General features: G+C 40.7%; 3 protein-coding genes across 3 annotated transcripts; 2 read left to right on the top strand and 1 right to left on the bottom strand.

The window, feature by feature from the left end:
- Nucleotides 1-7: 7 nt before the first annotated feature.
- Nucleotides 8-5,190, bottom strand: LOC136425109 (prokineticin Bm8-f-like). The gene is made up of 3 exons (XM_066413900.1): nt 4,862-5,190; nt 2,752-2,897; nt 8-1,859 (listed from the first exon to the last, which is right to left on the bottom strand). Exons 1-3 carry the CDS (start codon nt 4,952-4,954, stop codon nt 1,733-1,735), a joined length of 366 nt encoding a protein of 121 aa, XP_066269997.1. The 5' UTR covers nt 4,955-5,190; the 3' UTR covers nt 8-1,732.
- Nucleotides 5,191-8,397: 3,207 nt separating this feature from the next.
- On the top strand, nt 8,398-13,341 carry LOC136425254 (zinc finger and BTB domain-containing protein 44-like). Its single transcript, XM_066414070.1, has 3 exons — nt 8,398-8,544; nt 9,070-9,207; nt 9,951-13,341. Exons 2-3 carry the CDS (start codon nt 9,100-9,102, stop codon nt 11,580-11,582), a joined length of 1,740 nt encoding a protein of 579 aa, XP_066270167.1. The 5' UTR covers nt 8,398-8,544; nt 9,070-9,099; the 3' UTR covers nt 11,583-13,341.
- Nucleotides 13,342-13,449: 108 nt separating this feature from the next.
- Nucleotides 13,450-16,836, top strand: LOC136425257 (nicotinamide N-methyltransferase-like). Its single transcript, XM_066414073.1, has 5 exons — nt 13,450-13,946; nt 14,577-14,686; nt 14,935-15,032; nt 15,298-15,459; nt 15,958-16,836. Exons 1-5 carry the CDS (start codon nt 13,790-13,792, stop codon nt 16,232-16,234), a joined length of 804 nt encoding a protein of 267 aa, XP_066270170.1. The 5' UTR covers nt 13,450-13,789; the 3' UTR covers nt 16,235-16,836.
- Nucleotides 16,837-16,869: the final 33 nt, after the last annotated feature.

The following is a 16,869-nucleotide window of genomic DNA, read 5'->3' as shown; positions in this document are numbered from 1 at the left end:
CAGACAATTTCATTATTCAGGATTTAACTTTATTCTATATAGATGACTTTCCATAGTTCATGCAGGCTGTCACACAGCCCTGGCTATCTAAATGATGTGCGAAAAATGTCGCTTGGCTTGAAGGATGATGATACGCCCCATATCAAGTTAATGGGGATGTTGCACAGAATACAAGAACACTACATGTGTTGGGATAACTTTTCGAACCACTATCATAATCATGATGGCTGACGTTATATCTGAAAATATAACATAAACATTGCGATAAGCATACCGATCAGCGTTAGCTCTTGAACCAAGCGAGTTATGAAAGCAGGGCAAGGTTAATGTATTTTACAATGCCACATAATCACGAAGCTCTACTAGTCTTGACAAAGATGGATAGAATCTGCTAATGCATTTCCCACGTCCATGAGGTCATGAAAGATCGTCCATTTTCAACACCTTAGTGATAGCGCAATGCCCACACTATATGATGAGATAATGATGAACCTTAAGAATCTGCTAATGTATCGTCTACGTCAATGAGGTCATAAAGGATCATACATCGTCCATTTTCGACGTCTTTGTAAAAGTGCAATGCCCACACTATGTGATGACTCAGAGATAATAATGTTGGTATTGATGAATTTTACAAAGGTTAGGTCAGATAATGACGAAGCTTAAGATCACCCAGTTCCGATAAAAATGGATGGAATCTGCTAATGCATTGTCTACGTCAATAAGGTCATAAAAGATCATACATCGTCCATTTTCGACCTCTTGGTGATAGCGCAATGTCAAGACTATATGATGAGATAATGATGTTGGTATTGGTGAATTTTACCATGGTTATGCCAGATAATGACGAAGATCAAATAGTCCTGATATGAATGGGCAGAATCTGATAAAACCTAATGCGGGTCAACAAGAGATCTTAGTTTATTCAAAGCACCATCTTGATAGCAATATGTCACAGTATGTCCTGAACCTAATGATGTTAGCGTTGATGCATTTTACAATGATAAGGTCAGATAATGACGAAGATCAAACTAGCCCAGACAAAACCTGTTAAAACATTGCGTACGTCAAAAAGTCGTGAGATATAACTGCGATCGTCTATGCCCACACGTCATTATACGTTTAATAATAATAATAATAATGTTAGCCTTGGTGCACGTTACAATATTAAGGTTAGATAGTGACAAAGATCAACTGAACCTGAACAAAAGGGGCAGAACCCGTTAAAACATTACGTCAAAAGGTCTTATGTTAGCCTTGGTGTGTTACAATGTAAAGGTCAGATAATAACGAGAATCAACCAGTCCTGTTGAATATGGACAGATTGTGTTGAAACATTACGCACGTCAGAGAGGTCGTAAAAGATCATCCATCGTCCACTTACGATGCCTACGCCATGTTGTAAGCTGAGTGCTGCCCACACTTTGACACATATTTGTAGCTACGGATTTTTCATGTCAGCGTTTGGGGTAATGGCTAATCGAAGACATGGCACTACTAATGTCTCAAACCTACGATAAATCTTGGCTTGAAATTCCATCTGTGTTTGTAGAATTATTCATTATGTGACAAGGTTAAACTGTAATAATCTTGATAAAGTAATCTTGTGAAAGCAGTGGATTGCTCATTTTTGGACAATAGCAATGGTACTGTTTAGTCGAAAATTTGGTTATGTCGGAAAATCAAAAGTTGGATCCTGTTACATTACGAATGATATTAGAAGTTGCTAAAGTCAGCCACGTCTTGGCCTCCAGCATTTGCCGATGACGTCCCCGCGTTTGACGGGCAGACAGGTCAAACCCGGCCCGCAGGGACACTGCCAGTAGTACCGCGGGCTGTCGTGCGGGTACGGGACAAAGCTGTGGAAACAAAACACAAACAACTTCACTTGAAAGTCCATCTGTGTTGGTAGAAGTCTTCTGTATTAAAGATAACTGCAATCTCCGACACAATAAGGTCGACTTTTCCCACTCCAGCCAAGTGTAAAAAAACGTCTATGTGTGTAGGTTACGACACCAGCAATAGCTGCCTGTGTCCCACGTGTATTGCACTGTTGCAATTCCAATGAAAATACAATAACGTCACATAACAGAGATCACAATGGATTGTAGAGACACTTGATAAAGACTTGGGTTGATCAGTCGATAAGTTGGGTAAGTCCAAATACTTGTGTTGCTGGTAATTGTACTAGTAATTCAACTTTGATACAGGCCTTTCAAATATTTCATACTCTCATATGTGAAATATTTCGATAGCAATACTTATCGTAGATCGTTTCGATAGCAATACTTATCGTTGTGTTTGAATGTGGTTCGTTTATTATGTAAATAAGGTTTTGATCAACATAACATGTGTCACTTCCTGTCACTCTACGGTGAACGTATCTAGTATATAAAAAACATATAACTGCGAAAACACAGACCGTTAAAGAGACTAACACAAAAGCAATTCCTCCCTGTGAATTAATAGTCTCCTCAATTCAGCCAGCTGTCAGACAATTTCAAATTTGATAATTTACTGTTTCTACCAGCTCTGAAGTCTATTGAAACGTAAGAGATCTTATCTAGTTGTTTATTTTGTGTAAGGAAACATAAATAAAGCACTCGGCATGTCAACAACATAGTATGTAGACGGAGCTAAAACGTATTACCGCACTTCGGCGTAAAAAGTCTTACCCTGCTTCTTACCCCATCTACATGTATAGTTTTTAATATGTTCAAGTGCATATCAAACAGAAAAAGGAGAACTAACGCCTCAAGGATGAGGTGACAGTCATCTCCTTCCCCTGCAGGCGGTTTGCAGATAGGAATCCCTGAAAGTATCCCGGATTTGACGAAGGAAGCGCAGCATGACCCTTCACCTCGCCCTGCCATGCACTCCACATCATTTTGGCACACCTGTATAGGTGTGAGAAATGATAAAATCATAAAGAGGCTTGATAGATATACTAGTACATCTTAACGTGTATAAAGTCATTTGCATTGACCCAGTACTGAAATAGCCTGAGTACCAGCCTCCGTAGTGACAGCTGGCTCAAAACAAATCCCTTGCTAACAACGAGTATCAGCCTCCGTAGTGACCGCTGGCTAAAAAAAATCCCTTGCTTTCCCGTGGTACTGAAGTGAGTGCGTCATTTTTCTAAGAGGGCCAAGGCGTTACTTGAAAGTTTGTTGAGTATTCGAATTAACGAAAGCAAAGTTTACAAAATGCATTACAATTTTCCAGAAAAGAATGTCTTGTTGGAAGTTTTTATTCATTTCTATACAGTACATAAGTAAGAGTCCTGCGTTCTATATTCTATAAATATGAATGAAAACAGTTTCCTTAGATCACCGAATAAGGATGCCGCCGGACGTCATCTTAAACGTCTGTTAATTCTCAGATAACTTGGTATAGATTCAATCATGAGCTTCATTATAGATTTTCAAAGCGTCTTAATGTATTCGAATTACTCTGACCAGAGTAGGAGATGACATTAAGGAAAGATGAATAGATCGTATTACTAAGTTTGTAGGTAATGCCTCGGGGTAGGCAGGCCCTTTTTTGAACAATAATAGAATTACGTCGCCGTACTCGTACGCAAAAACATTGATGTAAATGTGATTTCAACCAAGCGTCACAATATCATGTAGATAGAGGATTGAAACGATGACGTGTTGGAATATGAATTGGACGTAAATTGCCATAAATTGTCGTAAATTGCAATCAAAGTGGTGATTATAAAATCCCACGTCTTCTTGAGCAACGTGAAATTATGTTCATCAATAATGACCTTGCGTAGGACGTTAGTGATTGTAGTCATTAACGCTTCTTCACACAAGACCACTCCAGCCGCAATGGGCTTCGCATTAACAGCACTTTGTTGACGTCCATTATGTTTAAGAGGTGTTCAGATAGACGTCAATGGCTCCTTACAGTCAATAACTTCTTAACTTAAGCATCCTGTTCAATGGGATCAACGTGTTGGCACATGTGAAGACATATTGCCTTGGAGTATACCCAACCCATCTAATAGATGAATATGTGGCACAAGGAATTTGTAAATAACAAAGAATTTTGAGAATTTCTAATGAACAAGGAATGTAGGGAATTTTTGATGAATAAATGTCATAGACTGAATGGCCATTTCAGTATATTTCATCTAGATTTCAATATCGGGCAAACACAGACCCTGACGAGAAATTACTGATAACCGTACCATTGAAAGTTGGCAAACATATTGTAAACAACTGTATGGTGAATGAACCACTTTACCAAATCCACGACCAGGAAAATTTCAAACGTGTCATATATGATTGCTTGCTTGTTCAGTAGATCATTTTATTACATTTTTTGGTCTAACAACAGACTGATTGACGGTATTGTATGTGTTGTATGTTACAAATCTTCTCTATGTGTAACATATTGGGGCGTTTCGATCCGAGAATATACATAATTTAAGAAATGATATTCGTGATCTATTCAAGGCTGTTACGCTTGTATATATATATGACATGCACATCTAGGATATATCGTCAATAACAAGCATCGCTTGTCGACTAAATGTTTTAGATACCATTTTGACACAAGGTTTCCTAGATCCGGAAGGAAAAGAGACGCACACCTGATACAACATGAACAAGAACAGAGTGACGGGAGACAAGAAAGACTTGGAACAAGACTATTGGTCTAGTAAATATGGTTTACTGCCTTGAATATTATACTGGGAACGAAGATGATGTTATTATTGTATGAGTAAGAAAGGTAGCGGAATACAATTTATCCCGTGAAAGACTAGGATTTATGCTTTGAATATTACTCTAGGGACGAAGAGAATGATTGATGAAGTTGGGGAGTGGTGTATGAAACAGCGCAAACCTACCCCAGTCATGACGATAGCTCCCGATCCTTGTAGAACCAGCTGAGTAAGAAGAATCGTTGCCGCGGCCGCACGCCAAGCTTGGTCCACCATCATCGTTGCTGCCAGTCTTCTGTTTTCGGGTGACGAAGGTCCTAATGCACTATTTATACGTCTACGAACAACCAGCTCTAAGACGAAAAGTAAGCTGTTCGTGATTGGCTACGAAACAAATCTGAATGGCGATGTTTTATAAGGGACCGTCTCATCGTTCAAATGTCTAAACATTGCTGCCAGTCTTTCGTCGGCTCTACTTTCTGATGACGAAGGTCCTAATTTCTCTAAGACACATGGTAAGCTGTTCGTGATTGGCTGCTAACGAAATCTGAATGACGATGTTTTAAGGGACCGTCTCATCGTTCAAATGTATCATCATTGCTTCCAGTCTTTGGTCTGCTTTTTTCTCTGATGACGAAGGTCCTAATGGGCTATCCATGCGTTTATGAATAACCAGCTCTAAGACATATTGTTAGCTGTAAAGTAATGGGGACGATTCATCAGCGTTTAAATGTATCATCGTTGCTGCCAGTCTTTGGTCTGCTCTCCTCTCTTATCTCCATCAACCTTGTTCACAAAATGAAACCGACTACCACAGCAGCGGGTACCAGATAACCTATGTCGCCCCCGTCTCTGTTGTTTACGTTTTCAACGTTCAAATATCTCATCGTTGCTGTTAGTCTTTGGTCAGCTCTCCTCCGTAGATTCCGTCAACTTCGTTCACTGAATAGAACCGATTATCGCTATTTTATGACACTAACAGAAACGTGTCAATATAGCAGACTGGGCCCAGGAAAATACTTCTATTCGACCCGTAGCTATAGAGACTGGTGACCAGGCTACAAGGACCTCTGTTCAACAATTCTGACTTTGGCAAGTGATATGATACACCATGCCACATCTGCTTCCTTTTGATGTTTCGTCTTTGGGAACACTAGAATTTGCTTAAAAGTGCGTGCGTTAGTTTTTAAATCAGGTCATATACCATACTTCATTGGCCCTGGTGCACAAGCTGTCGCCGCTTCCTCTCTCCACAGCCCACAGGCAGAGTACACATGCGTATGTAGTTCTGAAAGCTTATTAGAAACGTGATCATATCAAAGGACCATATGTTTATCTTATGTTGTTAGTTTGCGGCGATCAATATAGTTCCATAATTAATAATACGTCACTGACTGATGTTCCGAAAGGTTATTCTAAATTTGATCCGCTTTGGTAATCAAATGTTGCAGCAAACAATTTAGGCGATAATTCTTCTTTGAACGTGTTTTCAGGGATCTCTCAGTAAAGGAAATAGATCACAGAAAATATAATTTCATTGTGACGTGAATGCAGTTTATCAAATCAGTTCTGTACATCACTGTGTATTAACGTTCTTTGTACCAATTTAATAACAATAACTCTTGCATGACAACGATACTGAACGTTGACGTTATGTATTAGAATTGGGTTGTGTGCGTATATTAAACCATATTACCAAATGATCTCACTGGAATAAGCTATTGCTAACGTATGATCACACAGTTGAATTAGTAGCCTAAAGTCTTAACTTCAATCTCCAAACGGTAAACGCAAAAATGCCGGCGCCCTACATTTGTAGCTAAAGTCTTCATGCAAACGCATCCTGTTACATTTTGTATATTTCTTTTACATTTGCCGGCCAAGAAGGTTATGTTTTCGTTGCCGTTTGTTCAGATGTTAAATGTTTACACACGAAACAATGAAAGTTTATTGCAAATTCCTGCCCGTAGGCTAATTGCAAGTACATGTACATGTAACACGGTGTGGACAGACAGACAATAATGAACAGTATAACATATGACTACTCTATTCTTAACTATTGCCACTAGGTTCTAACCTATTGGGTTCGACTTCTTTTCCCGAGACAGTGGAAGACGAATGATCCCACTTTTTCTGTAACGTTGATATGTGGTTTTTGTGATGTTAAGAGGAGAGTAGTTTTCTTTTCGTCTGAAAACGTGGAGAAATTAGGATGAAATGTGGTGGCCTCTTTAAAGAGCTCATTTCTTTCGTGGTCGTAGAGTGGGCAACTTGACATAAAATGTGTTTCGTCTTCCACCTTGTTTGACATGCAGTATATTATATACAAATTCTTTTGCACACAGGTAAGTTCAGGCTTGTACCGCCCTTTTTCAAGTTTAAGGGGATAGGCACCAATTCTAATTTTGCTAATTGCAGAGCGTAAATTGAAGTTATCTAATTCTAAATATTTTTCCATGGAATAAGTTGTTTTGCATGTCTTATAAAACCTTAGCTTGCCAGTATCAATACTCAAATTGTGACAGAAAGTTTGAATATACATATTGGTAATTCTGGACCTTAACATAGTACATACTGACTTGATATCACTGGATGAACTGCAAGAATAGAACAGGTAGGAGTATCCACTATGGTCATAATATATTTCTTTTACAAGTTGTAACAGAGTTTTCTACGACTTGTTGTAATAGAGTTAACAGTTACGTTGAAACAAAAGAGCATTGAACAAAACAATATAATTGAGAAAGAGAGAAACATCGACAAATATAGATTATACAAATGAAGACCTAATTTGCATAATCAAGCAGAAAATAATCCATTAGTGGTGTATTACTAGTCTAAGACTTTCATTCTTGAACATTATCAGGCATATATATAACATGAATACTGTGGCCGGGTTTCATTTACAATTGCTGAAGAAATACTTCAATATTCTTTGTTATGATAAAATGTCATACTTCGAACAATTTGGGATACGTAGGTTGTACATGAAGACCTTATTCAGGTGAAATCAGTCTGGAAAGGTTATAAATTGATAGCCTGATTTTAATCGCGCTTTTTAAGTCATGCAGCCGCCCGTAACCGGGTACCCGGAGTTTGCGTCATACAGACTAGGATATAAAGCTAGAGCTTGTGGAACTCTAGTTTATGTATAGATGCTTACCATGACGCTAATCTAGGTTGCCATGCTTTCGTGACAATTTAGCATGCACACTAATCAATGTGATTAAGTTTTTATGGAATCTGTAATTTTTCAATCAGCTTTAATCAATGGCCTTAATTTCCTAATATTGCCTCCGTGCTCAGTCCTAATATACCGCAGACTATATGCCAAACTTATCATGAAAATGGATTAAACAATACAGTTCATATAATCATAACGTTACGATAAAAATTGAGCAAAAATGGCGAAAATTGCCGCTTGCAACCGTTTCAAATTGTTTCGTGGTAAACTTATAAGTGAACAACATCCTTAATAGTGTCATCAGGTTGGTAAATAAATGAATGTTTACCCCCCTTCAACGATTGGTATAGCCCATTTGCCTTCTTGTGACCAGTATTTTCTTCTGTGCATCACACGATATTGATATTAACCGTTTTACAACGATAGATTAAGATTTTCTCTACTCCTAGCACTTTGTCTTAAATGAAGTATCTAGTGTGGTCACCTAACATTTTCTCTCGAGATTCCCCCCAACTCAGTGGTTTTGGTATATTCCTTTCACCTTTGACCCTGAAAGCCTTTCTGTAAATCTGTCCAAATTTCCTTGCTTCGTTATAATATCGAAATTTTGTATTACAGGTTGCCCGTTGCATAATCTTTGCAGTGGAGGTCACTTCTATGAAGAGGAACTGGAACATCTAACACAGTGAGGACGCTTGTTTGTCAGGAATCGGAGTATATTTGGTGACGTTCTGGTTGTTGTTTTGAATGAAAGGGGGAGGGGGGCGGCAAATCCTTGTAGGCCTGTATTTTCTGTTGGTCGCAGTCGCACATGCATACAGCATATAGCAGGCACTGAGTACTCAGACTACAGGGTATGAGTCGTGTCTGGATGGTTTTCAGGAATCAAAGAATCTCACTTGGATGCAAAACAAAAGTCTTTTCCCAAAATGTTGCAGGGTAAGTCAGTGCAGTGAGTATGGTGGGAGGGGCATGTTCTTTTTACACGACATACATGTATTTTCCAAACATGCAAAAATTGCATTTGTGTGTAAGTGTGTGTGTGTTTGTGTGTGTGTGTGTGTGTGTGAGAGTGTGTGATATCACCAGTTATTAATAAGGGTAGGTATTTGCGCTCAAATATTGTTTAGAACATCCCAGGCTTCATCTCCCCTGTACAGTACTTGGTAACCCTCAATATTGATAGTAAAAGTGTTTACATAATTTGCAGGTGCAATAAAACTGATGTCCAGTGATCACCATGGCAACACACCAGAAACACCTGTACCCCGACCACGCCCAGAACGTGCTGCGCCGGCTGAACCAGCAGCGCCGAGCGGGGCACCAACTCTGCGACATCGCAATCCAGGTACGCATCATTCAATCAGCCAATCACAGCTTATAAGAAAGATCCCAAATTACCACTCTCCAAGCAGAGGTTAGGGTCTGTCTTGTTTTTGACAATAATTATTCTATAACTAGTTGTTTTTTGTCAGGCTTGATATTTGGTCAAAGGTTTCTTTCAACCGCCAACAGCAACCTAGAGCAAGCAGACAGAAGCATCAATCAATACCTAATAAACCTGGCGGCCGAAATAAACTAGGACAAAATAGATTTAGCCCAACAAAATAGCCTACTAGTAAGTTGATGTCAAAAACAAGCCAAAATCCAACCTCTGCTTGGAGAGTACCAAATTACCACTTACTACTCACACCAGGGATGTGTGCCATTAGTCAGTATAGTGCGAAGATTAGCCTGTGTTTACGCAAACTTTTGCTGGTGGGGACTAAGTTGGGATTAGTAACTGTCGGGCCAGCCGATAGGAGCATGAATTAGTCGAGGTTGGGCTAAAATTATCTAGGTCCAGTTCCAAAATACTGAAATGTACAGGTACCGTACATGAATAGACTTACACTCAACTTTTTGATATATTTTGTTACTGTAATAAAGAAAATGTTATTCCTACCACAAAAAAAATAATTTGGCACTGGAAAGAGATAAAAACATTGTATGGTTGTTGAAATAAGCACCAACTGATGCCAGAACTTGCCATACTGTTTACCTTGTACAACTGTTGTACAATAAAGTTCATTCATTCATCCAATCATTCAGGTACAGGACTATGTCTTCTGGGCTCACAAGTGTATACTCTGTGGCTCCTCCGGCTACTTCGCATCTGTCCTCTCCAACAATACAACCGACAAGATCACACTACCAGGCCTGACTCCACAGGGTGTAGCTGTCGTGTTAGACTTCGTGTACACCTCCGAGCTCAACCTCACCATTGAGAACGCCCTGGAGACAAACAACGCGGCAAACTTTCTCCAAGTGATGGACATACTCAACAACTGCAGTACGTTTCTGGCTGCAGCCCTGCGCCCACCGCCCGAGGTTAGCGGAGCGAGAAACGTTCACTCGACAAGTAGCGACGTTGGTAACAGGCAGAGCTCGAGCGTGTCAAGCCCTTTGGGGTCTGTGTCCCCTTCTAGTGGGTCGCAAGACGACAGTAGGTGCAAGCTTGGCTACCCGGTGTTAAGCACAATGCTACAAGAATGCACAGCAAAAGCAGCCACATCATCTACCTTGAACGTATCCGAGAACCGACAGTCTACACAGAGCGAATCCCGTCCAAGTTCCGGTCAATCCGGCACGAAAAATGCACCAAGGATTCCTATGAGCTTCTCGCCTGAGCCTAGCAGACAGGCTGTCATACGTGAAACATCAGAGTGGAGTCCATGTTCTAATGACAACAGGGAGTTGACCTTTAATCCCAACAGGCTCTCTCAAAGAGACAGGGATGGCGTCAGGTCTGCCGTTGTGGTGAAGATAGAAAACGAAGACAATGAAGTCACATCCTGCTCTCAAGAAAACGATGGGGCATTCACGTCCACGTTCAGATCGCAAGAGAATCGGAACTCAGAAGAAGGAAGCCAACAAGCTTCCCTCAGAACAAAACGATTCAAGACAAGCAGTGGGTCACCTTCTGCAAGGTTGTCCTCTGATGTAGAGGATGGCCATAGCAACCAAGGTCACCATGGCAACAGAACGACCTCACAGGAGGACACAATGGGGTCACTGGAGCTCTCTTGCACATCAGACAGCACTGCCATCTTGGATGAGGTTGAAGGCCAGGGGTCAGAAGACAACCGGCGGCCTGATGTAACAGGAGAGGTGTCACGTGAGGGTTCTAGAAGTTTGGCATCACATGACCGCTTTGTTGGAAACCAACATGTCCTTTTGCAGACCACACTGGGAGCAAGCGCAGACGTCCAAGCAGATGTGATGCAGGGCACCATTGTTCTGTGTGACGAATGCGGAGTCCTGTTTTCCAGCCAGAGCTCTCTACAGCAGCATCGACTCTCCGTACACAACTGCATGCAGCCCTTCAAGTGCCACATCTGCCCGGCAGCTTTCCGCCGCAGCTACGAGCTCGACCGCCATCTCGTTTCCCACAGCCTAAACTTCACGGCAGCACAGGGTTCATCCGACACGCCCCCATCGGTTGTAATTGCCGGTACGTCTTTTACTGAACAGCGGGAGATCAGTGACAAGCCGTTTCGGTGCGAGATGTGTCAGATCTCATTCAAAACGAAGAGTAACCTGTCGCAGCACAACCTGTTTCGCCACACGGAGGAACGGCCCTTCAAGTGCGAACTCTGCCAGGCTGGCTTTAAGCGCACCTTTGAACTGAACCGCCACATGAACACTCACAATAGGAGAAAAGATATGGATGGGACCTTTTAACTTGTCCCAAGTATGCAGATGAAGAAAATCCAAAATGTCTTGAGAACATGAGTTCTGCTGTAGCTAAGCATAGAAAGCTGGTAGGGGCAGACTTGTCCTTCATTTTGCTGACACTTACCTACATGGTAAATGTCATACAGATCCATCCTCAGGTTCTCAAGTTATACTGTCCACACACACACAAAGAAAGAAAGAAATGACACCAAAATTTGTTAGCAACCTTTTTCTCGCTGGTGATAAGGTGCTGGCAACAAAGTCCAAAACATACCATGCCAAAGTCAAGTTAAGGTCGCAGAACACAGTATTTCTCTGTGCCCCCCGGGGGCTATGACACGGGTACAAAATGTAGTGCAGCCCAAACTCTTGAAGACTAGGCAGAAAGTCGCATGTGAGAGGCATCCATGTGTAAACTGTGCTGTGTGGTGTAGAAATATGTCGGCTTTTAGACTGTAGGATTTGGATGGTGGACTTTTTTTGCTTTGTTTGTAAATGCGCCTTCTTATGCAACCGCCTCTCAGGGTGAGTCGGCTGCAGTTCAGTGACCTCTTGCAGAGCGCTGTTTCAAAGTGGGCATGAGGAGCCAATACGCCAACAGAATTTTTTAGTTTTTGAGTTATTTGTAGGTTGTACCCTAAACTCAAACATATTCATTTTTTGTATTTCTCAAGTGCACCGCACTATCATTTTTACCGCGTCGAAGCCCTTTGTGGCCCTTAACTATAGAAATCCCCATAGGCCGAAAACTGTGTTCTGCTACCTTAAAGCCATTGGATTTGCCAACAACTGCAGAATATTTCTCTCCCTCTCCACATACTTTTCCAAAGTGGTGATACAGCTTTATGCATGTACTCCCATCTTGCATTTTGGATACTGGGTAGAAAACAAATGATACAAACAGATCTGAAGACTGTACATACTCTGCTCTTCAAATATATATATAGTAGTTCCAAGGTAGTAAATGAGGTAAAGCAGCCATCTTCAACTGAGATCAAGCATGATGGATTTTCAAGTAGCTAGTATTAGTTTAATGAAGATTTGCTATGGCTTGCTTTTTCTACCAAGCACGCTAGGTCACCCCTATAAGTGTGTTGGGTTCTTTTACCTGCAGAGGTTTTATACCCGAAGCTTATCCAATCATGGAGCTGCCGGCTTTACATCCCCATCTAAAAAGATGAATGCATCCAATCACAATGAAAGTAGCTATGATCACCTGTTTTATTATTGTCTTATTGTTTTAAATCACAGAGCTGTAGTTGTGTTACATTGATTGTGTTTTTTACAGTATCTATTGTTTGTTGAAGAGATTGTATCCTAGTACTTAGTATATTGTAATCACTTTTATGAATTAGTATCCGTGAAAATCTATGGTAATCGTTTCTTTTTTTACCTTGCTTTTAAGAGATATGTTAAGGTTTTGCGTGTTTATTTATGTTTTTAGATATAGTGATTAGTACACAGTTTGCATGTTTATTTTTTCAACCATATGCAAAGTATGTCAATATGAATATTTATGCCTTTCCTATCTATTGCCAACTTGTCTTTTAAGGGGCCAATCAATATAGTGGTATTCGTTTGGCTCATACTTTTACAAAGACGTTAGATTAGAATTAAACGTTTATCCGTATTATGAATGTATGTATGTACTATTGTCATTAGATTACTGCTCAATGGCGCCATCTGGCGATTGACATAAGAAATGCAACTACTAGAAACCTTGCTGTCGTTTTAATAAAAAAAAGTGCCACTCGCACGACGCCAACGTGATTTCTACCAAACAACCTTTCACTGAATTTACCATAATGTCAATAGGATGTCAAATCGCAGGGAGACGATTTGTCAATGCTGACATTCGGTGCCTAGAACGTCCTTGTGCCACCTTCACCTTTGTCACCAATGCGAAAAGGTTGAAGTGTTTTCCACACAAAAATTGTTCATACCTCGTCGGATACATTTTCAAATTCTCTCACCAAAATCCGACATTGAGAGACAAGAAATGACCTCCCCATACCCATCCTAGTATCAATTTCTTTTTTAAGCCTCTTTGATCTTACAATTAAGACTAGGAGACATCAAACAAATACAGCTCTCGTGTATATCGTGATATTGACCTTCGTACCTCATGTGCTCCTGGATTGCAAAGCCAATATAATTAGCTTCGGCGGAACACACCAGCACATTCAGAAATACTATCTAAGGGCAGAGCTAGGATGTCTTCAGAAGAAGAAGAATACGAATATTTCAAGAGTGCCCGAGAGTACCTCGACTACTTCTTCTCCGATCTAACGGGGGCGAAGTGCCCGGATGAAGGGGAATGGATGCCGTGGAGTATGGCGCAATTTCACCGGACATTTAGCCAACTTGAAGGTACACAATACAAATTAGCAAATACGCGACTTCTTAAACGGATAGGTCACTGGGCTGACAAATTGCTCAAAGTATTCGCCAATATCGGCGCCGATTTGTCGTGTAAAGATTTTCAAAAACATGGCAATCGGCGAAACGGTACAATTACTGCAAAGTTATTTTTGATGAATCTTAATCATTGTATATTTGGTTTTAATTCAGTGGCAACACGTCGGTTTCCAGTCATCTTGTATCTGATTTGTATTTGCCATTTTATTAGTAGAGGTCACGTATTTCCACAGTGCGTCGCAAGGCAGCGTGAACGCAAGGAAAAATCGGCTAAAATTCGCAAATTTAAAGTTGCTAGGCGAGCGTAATTTGGCGCATACAGTCCAGTGAGATACCGTCTTTGACGTCGAACAGGTAAGCCTTAAAGAAAGTGGATTTTCTTAGTAAAGCAGCCAGACTTTTATTATGTAGATATTGGTAACGCCAGATACAAGCTAAAATTGCACAGGAAACCCAACCTACAGACCTGGGAGAGACTACAAACCAGGTTTATTAGTCACGTATTATTTGGTCTACGAAATCAACACATCTTTGTGACGCCTCAGGGACGGAGCCGATTGTACCTTATCGCTGTTGTTGCAGGCAGTGGTTTTGGAAGAAGACTACTGGACATCGGATCAGGTCCGACAGTGTACCAACTGGTCAGCGGCAGTCGAGTTTTTCCGGAGATCATTTGCTCGGACTTTCATAAGGTATAAATAGTCCAGAAAATAGTCCAGAATTACAAAAATTACAAACATTGCATAAATGTATTTCATAAATCTATCTATCTACAATAGTATCTATATATCTATCCATCCATCTATCTTTCCATCTGATAACAATCTCTCTCTCTCTCTTCCAAGCCATATCATTCCCAAACACTCTACATCGACATTTACTTAAGATAGAATCAGAATACGTCTTTTTTTGATGGTGAGCGTACTATCATCTTTTTTAGGGAGCCTTGGCAGAAATAAAGAAATGGAAGGATGGTAATACGCATGCGTTTGATTGGAGCCCATTCGTCAAGCACGTAACTGGATTGGAGGCTACGAGGTAGGGAGAATCATGAGTTTGATCAGTGATAATCCTAAGACATTATCTTTTTGGAACACTACTTATGATAATATTTGCATTCCTGATATCATTCTGCATGTTTTGTATCACTAAAACCAATTTTCCTCATTCCTGAAGTATTTATACCAAGCCTTCAAAGCGAGCTCACTGTATGCATTTCATGACTTGGCCTAATTTATATGTGTCTCAACTTGTTCTGTTCTGTGTTTTAGTGAATTTATAATTTTCTATTTTTGCCATTTAGTACAAGTTGGGAATCTCGCCAGGACCAGCTCCGAAGCGCCATTAAGGACACAGTTCTGTGTGACGTGTTCCAATCCAACCCTCTTCATCCGGCTGTGTTTGAGCCGTTCGACGCCATCATGTCTGCCTATTGTCTGGAATCGGCCTGTTACGACAAGGGGAGGTATTGAGATGTACTTTTCTGCTTTTCTAGGTTACATTGGTTAGTGGGTCAACAAGAGAAGAATAGATGACAATGATTCTTATTACCTATTCCTGTGTAGTGTGCTACATATTGAGTAAAAATACTTACCTGCCCCCTCTTTCCTCTTATAACATGTGAGGTTTTTTCCAGTCCCTCGATATTTCATTTTCAACGTTGGTATGCATATTTCTGCTTATTACCTCTTGTTTTCGGTCTGTGTTTGTGCTAGCGTGTCCATAGGCATTTGGATATTGTAGAGTGACAGGATGTGGGGCGGAAGATGGTGCATCTGAAGACTAGCACTAAAAGGATGGAAAGGTTGGCTTGTCTCGGGCCCAAAGTTAATCCCGAAGGCTGTCAGTAAAATGCATGGACAGAATTAGCGATAAATTCACAATAACGACGAAGACATGAAATTCACGGAAACTATCCAAAAAGTCACGGATTATGAGGTCTTGGATTTCTTCTTTTTTTAAGGCCTGCTTACGCCCAGGCTATAAGGAACATCTCTTCCCTCCTCAAGCCAGGAGGCCATCTTATCTTACAAACCTACATCGGTGTCACCTATTGGGTCGACAAGGAGGGTAACAAGACCCCGGATTCTCTCTGTCTCGACACCGACTTCGTGCTGACCAGCCTTTCGGAAGCTGGCTTCACTGATCTGGAGACTTCTGAGTACAAAACTCCTCAGCGAGAAAAATGCCATTATAGTGATATAAAGGGCATGTTACATGTCACAGGAAGGAAAATCTAACTTAAAGCAAGAGGTAATGACAGAGATATAAATGTTCAACACGGCCATGGATCTTTTCTCGGATCCCATTTCAAGCTGGGAAACGCAGGGCACTGTGGGTAGCACTAGTACTTCGAACAGCCAACGTCATTACCATGACAACATAGACCGGACGGGTACAGCATACGCGTTGTCGGTCCCCTGCGCTACCCAAAGTGCCTCGCGTTTCCCAGCATGCAATGCGACTCGTGAAAACTTACGCTACATTTGTATGTTCCATTATGCATACTACTTATCGCAGTGTATACTCTGTGTTCACCTGTGTAAAATCAATACCATGTGATTTGTTTGGTATCAGTCGGGATTTGGGAGATATCGCCGCCTTATCAGCTTCAGATAAAAGATGAAAAGATGTCTTTACTAATCTCGTGACACACCACCTCACGCGTGAACACACGAGAGTTAGACGCGAGAATACACTTCGTTATATGATCTAGCAATTGTGGTAGTTTTCTTTTGAAGGTCAAGTAAATGGATTAATTTGTAATTCAACGTTATGGTAACATCCACACCGATCAGAAACTGGACAGAATAGACTTATCAGTTTTTCAGTAATAAGGTATAATAAATCGCCATATGCAAAATATTAAAGACAA

This window comes from Branchiostoma lanceolatum, chromosome 19 (assembly GCF_035083965.1).
Source record: "Branchiostoma lanceolatum isolate klBraLanc5 chromosome 19, klBraLanc5.hap2, whole genome shotgun sequence".
Taxonomy (NCBI): Eukaryota; Metazoa; Chordata; class Leptocardii; order Amphioxiformes; family Branchiostomatidae; genus Branchiostoma; species Branchiostoma lanceolatum.
This window is presented reverse-complemented; position numbering and strand designations above follow the sequence as displayed.

Bases quoted from the DNA above. Each gene is read 5' to 3' on its own strand.
- LOC136425254 (XM_066414070.1), top strand. From the start codon at position 9,100: ATGGCAACACACCAGAAACACCTGTACCCCGACCACGCCCAGAACGTG. The intron at 9,208-9,950 runs GTACGCATCATT...CCAATCATTCAG, and splicing joins TCTGCGACATCGCAATCCAG to GTACAGGACTATGTCTTCTG.
- LOC136425109 (XM_066413900.1), bottom strand. From the start codon at position 4,954: ATGATGGTGGACCAAGCTTGGCGTGCGGCCGCGGCAACGATTCTTCTT. The intron at 2,898-4,861 runs GTAGGTTTGCGC...ACACCTATACAG, and splicing joins GAGCTATCGTCATGACTGGG to GTGTGCCAAAATGATGTGGA. The intron at 1,860-2,751 runs GTTAGTTCTCCT...TTGTTTCCACAG, and splicing joins TGTCACCTCATCCTTGAGGC to CTTTGTCCCGTACCCGCACG.
- LOC136425257 (XM_066414073.1), top strand. From the start codon at position 13,790: ATGTCTTCAGAAGAAGAAGAATACGAATATTTCAAGAGTGCCCGAGAG. The intron at 15,033-15,297 runs GTAGGGAGAATC...TTTGCCATTTAG, and splicing joins ACTGGATTGGAGGCTACGAG to TACAAGTTGGGAATCTCGCC. The intron at 15,460-15,957 runs GTATTGAGATGT...TCTTTTTTTAAG, and splicing joins GCCTGTTACGACAAGGGGAG to GCCTGCTTACGCCCAGGCTA.